Source organism: Actinia tenebrosa, unplaced genomic scaffold, assembly GCF_029948245.1.
Source record: "Actinia tenebrosa isolate PJP-AT-01 unplaced genomic scaffold, QUT_ActTen_1.0 PGA_scaffold10__47_contigs__length_13832649, whole genome shotgun sequence".
NCBI lineage: Eukaryota > Metazoa > Cnidaria > Anthozoa > Actiniaria > Actiniidae > Actinia > Actinia tenebrosa.
Genome location: NW_028292570.1, coordinates 2,585,470 through 2,597,198, shown reverse-complemented (window position 1 = coordinate 2,597,198; position 11,729 = coordinate 2,585,470). Strand labels below are relative to the sequence as shown.

Below are 11,729 nucleotides of genomic sequence, written 5' to 3'. Positions count from 1 at the left end.
CAAGGGAGGGCTTTTGAAGTACATCGTTTCCGTCACGTTTTGGTTTTTTTAATGGTTCGTTGCGTCTGATCCTTTTCCGCTGTTGTTCCTTCTTTTTTTTCTTCTTTTTTTTTCTTTCGTTGTTGTTGTTGTTCATTTTTATTTTTTGGCAATTGCTATTTTATCTGTCCAAGTGATCAATACGTGTATTACTGATAGTATAAAGTATTATTTAAAAGATTACTTTGACATGATTTTAAAGCTTACCTTAATTTTCCCTGAAAAAAAGTTATGAATTATCTTATCTCTAAATACATCGCTAAAAGTTTTTCGATAAGATATAGCGTTGAGTGGAACATTTGAATTTCAACTTACTATAATATCTTAAACGTAAAAACACAGTGCATAGAAGCATACGTACAAGCCAACTGTCTCACGTCTAATTAAAAATATAAAATGGCGTGATCTACACTGATCATGTACACAGCTCAATCAATCGAAAACAGCAACTTTGCTGGGTAATTTTCCTATATTCGTACAGGTTTTAGTATGAGAGCAATCGCATTTATATTATTGGGCGGCTTATTGAAGTTGAATTTTAAGCTTTTGTTAAGTAGACATGCCAGCAAATTGCGAAGGAAAGCAGTTTATGAAAATATTTTTTTAAATTGAAATTTTCAATTTTTTCAGGTTTTTTTTTTTTTTTTTTTTAATTAAAATTTTCTAAGACTGAGTAACCTTGGCAAAACCACTAAAATCTCTTAAGGGACAGAAATTTTCCACTCTTGAACGTCATTAGCAACCAATCAGGTGATGGCAACTTTATTGCGTTTTTGACGTCATTACCTCTCAACCAATCAGGAAACGACAACTGACTTTGCCTGCTTGCGCAAGGTCATTCCATATCAACCAATCAAATGATAGCAAGTTTGCCTTTATTGATGTCATTTTACCTACACCCAATCAGGCGACACCAAGATAAAGCGATTCGCTCAGTTATGCCGCAGAACCGTAATTGGCTCAAATTGTTGACGTTCTCAAATAAAAATTGTACTGCAATTATGGCTAAGCGCTGGCAAAACAAACCTTAGATTATTACCTTTAGAAATTTGATGTAATGATATGAACAAGGAAGGAAGGAAGCAAGGAAGCAAGGAAGGAAGCAAGGAAGGAAGCAAGGAAGCAAGCAAGGAAGCAAGCAAGGAAGCAAGCAAGGAAGCAAGCAAGGAAGCAAGCAAGGAAGCAAGGAAGCAAGGAAGCAAGGAAGCAAGGAAGCAAGGAAGCAAGGAAGCAAGGAAGCAAGGAAGCAAGGAAGCAAGGAAGCAAGGAAGCAAGGAAGCAAGGAAGCAAGGGAGCAAGGAAGCAAGGAAGCAAGGAAGCAAGGAAGCAAGGAAGCAAGGAAGCAAGATTATCAAAACATTTCAGGAAGGAAAGGCACTTGGGAAATATAATAACCCATTAAAAATCATAATATAAAACACACAGAAAAATTAATTACAAAGCTTGTATTTTGTGCATGCAATTTATTTACTACAAGTTATAATCAGAAAAGGCTTTTAATTTCTACTAACATTAATTTTATTCCTTAGTCAAAATTCACCGAGTACTTAATGCCACTGGTCATATGACTTGGTGTGCAATCTGATAAATAAATGTTGATATCTAAACATATATGACTCAAACTTGTTATCCAATAAATAACTTTGCGTCTGCAAACATTCATTCGAATGATAGAGTGGATTATGCTAGAGCTTTGCTTCTAGGTGTTGATCAATAGAAATGCAGGTGCAGTGGACGAGATTGAACTAGTACATACCGAATTCACGCATGCGCATTACAGTTGCGTACAATTATATCTCACTTCGGTATATTTGTAAAAACCTGTGCAAGGATCTTTTCCTCCAAAAAACTGGGTATTCGAAGGAAATGAGCAAGACTCTTTTCCCTGGCAATGGCTGGCAACCTTTTTTAGAGACGTTTTCGCATTTCCACAGACTTTCATCCTGTCATGGAGACAGATGGTTTTTGTTGAGCGTCCATACAATGCCCAATAAATATTGAGAACTTTTCCTGAATTGCAGCCGAGTTGAACGTTACCCTTATTTTCGCACACGATCTTTGGGTCTATAAAAAAATGATTTTAAAGAAATAAATGGATTAAAACTCCTGGTGTGAATTGACTACTTCGACGATACGTCGGCCATCTTGGATCACAAGACATTTTGGGGAGTCCAGGGGAAAAATAAAGCTTTGTCACAGTAATGGAGTCAATTGATATTAAGAGAGAATTCTTTTCGTATTCGAGCAGTGAGCGCCAAAAACTATTTTCTTGAAGAAAGGCTGTTGTACAAGGCTAAAATCTTGTTATTCAGAAAATTTAACTTGTTTGGAAGTGGAGATGACCGATGAAAGTGGAATCAAAGTGTTAACCCGAAGCAAAAATGTTCTTGGAAAATGAGGTTCAGGCCTTCATTTGCTTATTTTTCCCATACATTTTCTATAAAAAAGCCTGACAAAGCTACATTCTAACACAAATGCAACAAAACATCTTAATGTAATTGAAAATACCTCTTCAAACAAGCATTTTATCATAGTACATCAGTTTCTAACTGTTAAAAAAAGGGTTTTGAGTATTAACCCAAAACGAAAATTGGGATCAAAACTCATACGAAGGTCTAGTTTTTGGCGCTTTTTGCCATTATTGCTCGTTGTTGAAAAAATTTCCTCTTAACAGCTAACCAAAACAATACGGCAAAAGATGGATTAAGACTGTACATCGATCACCTTTGCCCATAGAAGAAAGTCAATACACGAAACTATGTATTTTCCATGGAATCTGTTTTGTTTTCCCACTGGCAAGATGGCCGCCATATCGTCGAACTAGGCTCATAACTGGTTGCTTCATTTTGAGGATCTTAGGATTTTGAGTCTTGCCTTAGTCTTGTATCGTCAAACTAGGCTCATAACTGGTTGCTTCATTTTGCGAATCTTAGGATTTTGAGTCTTGTCTTAGTCTTGTAGCCCTCGCGACATAGCTACCGTGATTTCCCTAAACCGTAAAGGCCCATTTCAATAGGATTTCTAGAGTCCACTCACCAACGACACATTTGGAGTCATTCAATTTATAGCCTACATTGCACTGACAATGAAAGGATCCATTGGTGTTTTGACAAGTGCTAAATTCAGGACATTTCGAAGACGAGCTGGTCTGGCATTCGTCAATGCCTAGAAAAATTTAAGTTAAACAAAGGAATAAATACACACAAAAAAGCAAATATAAGATACCAAAAAAACCCAAAAAAACAAGAAAAAAATCAAAACCAAAATCGGAACGTGCAAAGATCACTTCCAAAAATAACTTGGATTCGAGTCTAATGGAAATATATGAAGGAAACAAAACTTAATCTCGATGAAATTTTTGTCATTTCTTTTATATTTTCCTGTTGGCTTTACAAGATAAATTTCAAAGGGTCTAACGTGGTGTATACTCTAATAGACCACGGGGAATGAACCAATTAGATCGGTTTTTGGACTGAGAGGTAGTAAACTGAATTCATCAGCCATGTTTCTGGTTTACCTTTACTGCAGCTTGGTCCTCGGAAGCCGGGAGGACAGACACACCAGTGGGGTTTGGTCTCATCTCTTATGTTTGTTCGACAAGCGCTATTCTTGTGGCATGGGCTGTTTTGGCAAGCATTCTGTGAATAACGATGTTGAAATGACTTTACATGCTAATATTTGATTTAATCATCCTTCCATCTCATCCTATAAATCCATCAATACATGTATCCATCCATCCATCCATCCCTCCATCCCTCCATCCTCCATCCCTCCATCCCTCCATCCCTCCATCCCTCCATCCCTCCATCCCTCCATCCATCCATCCCTTCATCCCTCCATCCCTCCATCCCTCCATCCCTCCATCCATCCAACTCTAATAGAATACCAAACCAATATTTACCTCTGTGCCCACGTAAACATATCCAGACTGTTTAACAAAGTCCTGTGGATGCTGAATGTGATCTGAATCATTGAGGTCGCATGCTGTGCTATCCTTCTTGTAGTTGTACGACACACACGTATCAGTATTATAACACATGATACGACAAAGAGATTCTGTTTCTGTCAACATTCTCTCGATGACATGGCCTTTAAGGTAGTTATTTTCTGTATTCTTTGGTGCAGTGAACGGTGACTTACAGTTTTGAGCTAAAAATATGAAAAACAAGATGTTGTTGCTTTCTCTGTTGGACTATACTATATTGACCAGAACTTTAGTGAATGAATGAATGAACTTTATTTCAAGACGGTAGCACACGACAGTTATAATTAAAAATAATCATACTGATAACCCAGTGGCCCTCAAAAAATATAACAATAATAGAAAATAAATAAGATAAGATAGATTAATAATGATAAATAAATAAATAACCTGAATTATATAAAATTTAATACCTATAATAATATAACTAATAATGTCGTAATTAAGATTTCTCTTATGTAAAATATGAATAACATATGATAATAATAATAATAATAATAATAATAATAAATATTCAAAAAGAAAGTGAAGTTGAGTCGGCATACTCAACGGCTGTTGTCCCTTCCTTCGTTCAAACAGCACTGAAAGCTACTTTGGAGTTTGTATTGTTTGTATTGTTTGTATACTTTTTACTGCGGTTGAAGATGTTATGGATCGATGTTCATGATATTTTTCTCATCATTCGATTCACGTACTCGGTGTCTTATGTGAGTAGTGTTACTTGTAGGTTTTCTCTTGTGCTTCAAGAGTTTTTCTCCAGGTTCTCCGGTTTTCCACCTTCCGCAAAATTTAACGTTCCTAAATTCCAATTCGATGTTAGGATATTTTCTCAATAAGGTTAGCCTCTTATCTCCTTTCGTACTAGAGTGCAAACAATATAACCATGAAACTTTAGTAATACTAAATAGCACAATTTCATGCAAATTCTATTGTTTTCTATTGTTTAATTAGCACTATTTTGTAATATTTAGTAATCAGTGTTTCATGGATTAATTGTTTGCACTCTACAACGCAAATTATTTTGATAATAGTGGAACATGTAGCGTCAATAACGAATATCATCTACTCTGAAAATCATACAAAAATAGTATTACTTTCACTGTTGCTTTACCACCTTCTTGAAATTCGACAAAGATTTTTCTATCATTGTCATTTCAAGGAAGAAGGTCGCGACGACTGCATAGCTAGGTTACATATTTTCAATATTTATAATGGTATTTTTTCAATAAGTAAGTATATCTTTTTAAGGACAGGTTGTTTAAAGTTTCTAAACCAAACAGCAAGAGTATATTATGCATAGCATAATGAATTTTCAAAGAACAGCTGATTAGAATGATCATACGGAGGTAATTAAGTAGCACTGTCAGCGAGATACTTCTTAATCATTTTTTCCTATTCAGTTCGAGGGCCTAATCTCCTTAAAGTGCAAATGAACCCTTCGACAATACATTCAGTACTGGTTCTACATAAAGTAAATGGTTGATTGGTAAAATATTTCTTGATTTGAGTGATGGGTCTCTAAGTTATGAAGGTTTATACTTCCAATATGTTAATGATGGTGACGTCAGGTAAGGTATTTGAGTGTTTTTGTTGTAATTAGCAATAATAAAACATTTTGAAAATACAAATTCAAATTAGCTTTCATATAAACCATGAGTAAATAATGATGCTTTTTAAATACTGTATCTATGAAGCAGTTCAATTTTGTATATTTAATTAAGCCTTAAGAGTAGGTCTCTGTAAGACTCAAGCAAAGTGGGAAATGAAATTTTTTGACCACCCTTGAAATTTGGTGTGTGAGTAGGCCTTTATATGGGATTCACAAAAACAACAACAATTTAGTCACCAAATGTATTGTTGCCATGGAAACGGCAAGTGTTTTATGAGACCTTAATTTCCAATTTTTGGAATAAATTAAACCCACTCGAAGGTAAAATTCAATGCTGTGTTTCTCGTACATGTTAAACTTAATTTCCTTAAAACTTTCGTCAATTATAAAGTATCTTTTCTAGTTTAGAAAAATACCAATTATTGTTAGTTTGTTATTTTGTACATGAAATATTCGTGCTTTCAAGTAACCAATGTATCAACTGTTTTAGCAACAAGATAAAATGGTCAAGATGTTTTTTGGTCGTTCTCCAAAAGTTTTGCATTTCTAATATAGAGGCTTGGTGGGACGTTTTCTGAAACATTGAAGTTACCAAATCGTGCAAAATCTCTGCGGGTACAATCATCGTTAGTCCTTGGATAGTCAAATTATAAGGCCTAAAATTCAAAATGTCCTAAATTCAACCATATCAAAGCTTCGAAAATTAGCACCAAAAAGATGCCAATAAGCTAAACAAGCATTAAAGGTTGAAGGGTAATACCTAAATAACAAAATTATAGCAAAAAAAATAATGTTCTAGTCTGCAAACACGGTAAAAAAATATTTTATCCAAAGTAAACAATAGGCTATTGGCAACTTCCGTCATTTTCAACCTACCTTTATCGTTTCATTGGGACTTTTGTGGCGCTCAACTTTTTCACAAGGAAATGTTTCTTGGAGACTCACTAAGCATTTAGCAAACTAACCTTGGTCATAAAGAGCTAAAATCCAAGCAATAATTAAGTGGTTCTATAAAGGATTACAACAGAATACACAAGTCATCGAATTCTCGTCAGTTCGAAGCAATACATCATTTATAGTTTCTTCGAGCTTCAAAATTCCTGTATTTCGTGACAGAATTACCTGTAAGCTGTTATTTAACATGAATGCTGAACTTTTGAAGGCTACAAAGTAAAAAAATGTGCTTACTTTGAGAATATTTGAAAGAAAGAATTCTTGATCTAAAGTTGTTGTTCTCATTTTCAACCGCTGACCGGAAAATTGGAAAAATGAATGAGACAGATGTTGTGGTGACCAGACATCTTCAAACATTCGGTATTAGCAAATGTACTCACTTAGTCAATGAATCCGATTTATTACTCTGCCGCGCAGGTAAGTATAATTACAGGTATTTCATGTTCAGCCATTTGTTAATGACTTCAATTTGTGTTATGCCATTTATCGACCTTATTCTTTTCTACAATATAATTAAAGGGGGACCAGCACGAAAATCATCCAAATTTTAATTCTGCTGAAACCTTTACTGGAATAACCCTTACAGGTCTAATAATCACTGGTTAAAGTTTTTTTCTGATATTTGGGTGGGAAGTATTATATTTTATTACCAATTTTTATAGGAGTCTGTGACGTCATACACTCAACACTAAACATTGCTCCATACATTTCTTTGTATTTTGTAATCAAAATTTCCGCTAGTTTTATACTCAGTCTAACCACAAGTTCGAAAGTTAAGTTTTCAGCGGACCTTTGTGTTTAATAAAAAAAGAGTAAAACACGAAATTATTTACAAAGAAATGTATGGAGCGATGTTTGGTGTTGAGTGTATGACGTCACAGACACCTATAAAATTCATAAAAATATAATACTTCCCATTGGAATATAAAAAATAATAATTTAACCAGTGATTATTAAACCGTTAAAGATTATTCGATTGAAGTTTTAGTCAAATTAAATTTCGGAGGATTTTCATGTTAGTCCCCCTTTAAAGTTAATAATTTAGTTTCGAATTTCTATTTTGACAAGTTTATGTAAAAAATAGAGTTGTAGGAACGGAGTTTCTAGTAGCGGAAGAGGGGGTATATCTTGTGATAAAGTATTAAAAAAACAACAACAAGTTATTCGAAGCATGCACGCCGACTACCTTGACGATCTTTCACTTCTGTTTTCACTGCGCTCTTGTCAAGAATTTATTCTTCGCATGCTGGTATATAATTGCCGTGCAAGTCAGGGGCGGATCCAGGATTTTTTCTATTGGGGGAGACACCATCCATGATTTTCGTTTTAGGAGGGGGTGCACCCTTTGCTTACAAACTCAAACCCCAATAATGCAGTAGATAACAGCTCATCTAGGGATCTAGGGGGAAGGGGAACAAAATCCCCATGCACCCCTCCCCTAGATCTGCCGTTGCAAGTTAACCCCGCAACAGGAGTTTTTGACAATCATATCACTAGAAGATTTTAATAAATTTGTATATGCAACCACCATCGTGATAAGCTTGGCATTTACTGGAGAGGATGTCTCTCGAATTGTCAGGTCCAATCAGAGAAAATCATCAGTTTCCAAACTTCCGGTCAGCGAATTGTACACATATAAGATTGAATGTTGTAATATGTGAGTTAAAATGGGCCATATTTGGCTGAACATGAAATATCTGTAATTATACTTACCTGCGCGGCAGAGTAATAAATCGGATTCATTGACTAAGTGAGTACATTTGCTAATACCGAATGTTTGAAGATGTCTGGTCACCACAACATCTGTCTCATTCATTTTTCCAATTTTCCGGTCAGCGGTTGAAAATGAGAACAACAACTTTAGATCAAGAATTCTTTCTTTCAAATATTCTCAAAGTAAGCACATTTTTTTACTTTGTAGCCTTCAAAAGTTCAGCATTCATGTTAAATAACAGCTTACAGGTAATTCTGTCACGAAATACAGGAATTTTGAAGCTCGAAGAAACTATAAATGATGTATTGCTTCGAACTGACGAGAATTCGATGACTTGTGTATTCTGTTGTAATCCTTTATAGAACCACTTAATTATTGCTTGGATTTTAGCTCTTTATGACCAAGGTTAGTTTGCTAAATGCTTAGTGAGTCTCCAAGAAACATTTCCTTGTGAAAAAGTTGAGCGCCACAAAAGTCCCAATGAAACGATAAAGGTAGGTTGAAAATGACGGAAGTTGCCAATAGCCTATTGTTTACTTTGGATAAAATATTTTTTTACCGTGTTTGCAGACTAGAACATTATTTTTTTTGCTATAATTTTGTTATTTAGGTATTACCCTTCAACCTTTAATGCTTGTTTAGCTTATTGGCATCTTTTTGGTGCTAATTTTCGAAGCTTTGATATGGTTGAATTTAGGACATTTTGAATTTTAGGCCTTATAATTTGACTATCCAAGGACTAACGATGATTGTACCCGCAGAGATTTTGCACGATTTGGTAACTTCAATGTTTCAGAAAACGTCCCACCAAGCCTCTATATTAGAAATGCAATACTTTTGGAGAACGACCAAAAAACATCTTGACCATTTTATCTTGTTGCTAAAACAGTTGATACATTGGTTACTTGAAAGCACGAATATTTCATGTACAAAATAACAAACTAACAATAATTGGTATTTTTCTAAACTAGAAAAGATACTTTATAATTGACGAAAGTTTTAAGGAAATTAAGTTTAACATGTACGAGAAACACAGCATTGAATTTTACCTTCGAGTGGGTTTAATTTATTCCAAAAATTGGAAATTAAGGTCTCATAAAACACTTGCCGTTTCCATGGCAACAATACATTTGGTGACCAAATTGTTGTTGTTTTTGTGAATCCCATATAAAGGCCTACTCACACACCAAATTTCAAGGGTGGTCAAAAAATTTCATTTCCCACTTTGCTTGAGTCTTACAGAGACCTACTCTTAATCAGTAGACGTCACACTTCATTTGCGCGTTAAAGAGAAGACTTTTTCCTATTATTCATTAATATCATTTAGTCAGAATGGCTGTTAACGTTTGTTTTGGCACGGTTTTGGCGTTTTTTGAAGTTATACTGGAAAAAATCCAAATCCATCCCGATTTTCTCTTGAATTTTAAGTTTGCGAAATGAGCTTTAAAATCATCGTAAATAACTTAACCAAAATAATAAGAATATAATTATATAGGTTGGAAAGAGCTTGCTATGGTTAGTAAACTGACTCCAAAGTTTAAAGCCAGTAAGTTCAAAACTCCCAAATGAGTGTCCAAAAATCGAAATTTCGTAAGTGATAACACTTGTGAAGTGATGCATTTTCTTACAAACTTTACACTTTTCAAAAAAAAAATTTTTTTAATTTTCAGCTTTACCTTTGAATTTATTCTGCCAAAATCAGCTAGTAAGGGTCACAGCCAACTCACAGATCGAACCGTCAACCTAGAAATACTTAGAATATAAACTGCTAGGCGCATGCGCAGTAAGACTCAACCGAAACTATACAGGTAAAATTTTCGTAGTATCTCGTACAACGATCGTCTTCTAGTTACTGTTAACTTACTGTTTTTGTTAACTAAACAAAAAACAATGTCTTGGAGTGAGATTGCCAATGTGAAGCCAGGTGGAAAATGCTATTTTAGACTACATTTTTAAAAAAAATTAGCCCAAAATTTATACAGAAAAACATCGAATTTAGCAGGTGTAGTTAAATTGGAGTCCTAATATGTTGGTATAGATAACAATAGAGGTAAATATTGATCAGTACACACGAAGAGTGGCATATATTATTGCTTGAGCGATGTATGGAGCTTTATACAGTGTTAATTACCTCGAACTATAAATAACAACATGTAGTCGTCTGTATCCCTTTCTAGACAAATGATTGGACTTACCTGCCAAATTACCTGCCAAATTACCTGCCAAATTACCTGCCACATTAATCAGAAAGGTCTAGCTAAGCATAAGCTTTTTTGTTTTTTTAATTTGTTGTTCTTGATTTTTCGTTTTTTTTTGTTTTTTGTTTTTTGCTATTTGTTTTTTGTTTTTTGTTTTTTGTTTTGTTGTTGTTGTTGTTGTTTTTAATTGTTGTTTTTTATTTTGTTTTGTATGTTTCTTTTTTAAATAAAGTTAAATAAATTCTTATAAATAAATTCGGGATTCTGAGCACTTCAATCATCATCATCATCATCCTTATCATCACCATCATCATCATCACTATCATCTTCATAATCATCATCACCATTATCATAATCATAATAATAATCATAATAATAATAATAATAATAATATAATTGCATGTGACGTCAAAGCAGCTCAATTTGAAGAACAAAACATAAAAATTTCAACCTCCAGAGAGAATTGAAAAATCTATTATTATGTCCGGTACAAATTGAGCTGCATTCCCTCGTGATACAAGGGGTCTACTGAAAAACAAAGAAAGTGTTTATATCATAGTTTTTAACCACTATTTCAGAATTTTCTCGCTTTCTGATTGGTCTAGGCAGAGGAAAATTGAAAGGACGTACCGATACATTACGTCAGCAAATCACGTGCGCGCTTGAAACCGTTTCTCTTTCAAATGTTACCCTTTTTGTTTGTGGTAAAAAATAGACCCCTTAGACCCCATGTAATATTTTGGTCTCAGCTTCGGTGTTCTATGTTTCTGAACCTCACTATGATTTTGCAATTCTCGACTTTCACATCCCCATAATCCTTTGCGTCTTTGGGGGGTAACCAGAGGGTAAAAACCCACTTATTTTGCTGAAGGCTGATCAGACAATGTTGAAAATACCTTGTTTGGTATCCAAAGATGAAATGAAAAAGTAAAAAACAGAAAAAGATAGAAGCTTGAAGACGTTTAAGGTAAATTTTAAACATTTTTTCGTAAGTCAATACATTTTCTGTAAGACCAAAACTCTTCATGATCTGTACACGCAAAAATAACTTGGAATAAACTGATAATCAGTATTGTACAGATAAAAGCAGGTATAGTATAAATTCAATTAAGAAACCTTTCAATTTGGGACAGTTTTTTGATTGGTTACCCCCCAAAGACGCAAGGCATTATGGGGATGTGAAGTAGAGAATAGCCCACTTCCGAGAAATGCTTCGCTTGTCATGCACAAAGG

General features: G+C 34.4%; 1 protein-coding gene across 1 annotated transcript; it reads right to left on the bottom strand.

The window, feature by feature from the left end:
- Nucleotides 1-1,486: 1,486 nt before the first annotated feature.
- On the bottom strand, nt 1,487-6,870 carry LOC116294177 (uncharacterized). The gene is made up of 5 exons (XM_089026705.1): nt 6,819-6,870; nt 3,941-4,188; nt 3,557-3,677; nt 3,076-3,204; nt 1,487-2,103 (listed from the first exon to the last, which is right to left on the bottom strand). The coding sequence occupies exons 2-5, from the start codon at nt 4,109-4,111 to the stop codon at nt 1,814-1,816; spliced, it is 711 nt and encodes a 236-aa protein (XP_088882831.1). The 5' UTR covers nt 4,112-4,188; nt 6,819-6,870; the 3' UTR covers nt 1,487-1,813.
- Between the last annotated feature and the right edge of the window lie 4,859 nt (nt 6,871-11,729).

Bases quoted from the DNA above. Each gene is read 5' to 3' on its own strand.
- LOC116294177 (XM_089026705.1), bottom strand. From the start codon at position 4,111: ATGTTGACAGAAACAGAATCTCTTTGTCGTATCATGTGTTATAATACT. The intron at 3,678-3,940 runs GTAAATATTGGT...CGTTATTCACAG, and splicing joins ATGTTTACGTGGGCACAGAG to AATGCTTGCCAAAACAGCCC. The intron at 3,205-3,556 runs GTAAACCAGAAA...AAATTTTTCTAG, and splicing joins AGGACCAAGCTGCAGTAAAG to GCATTGACGAATGCCAGACC.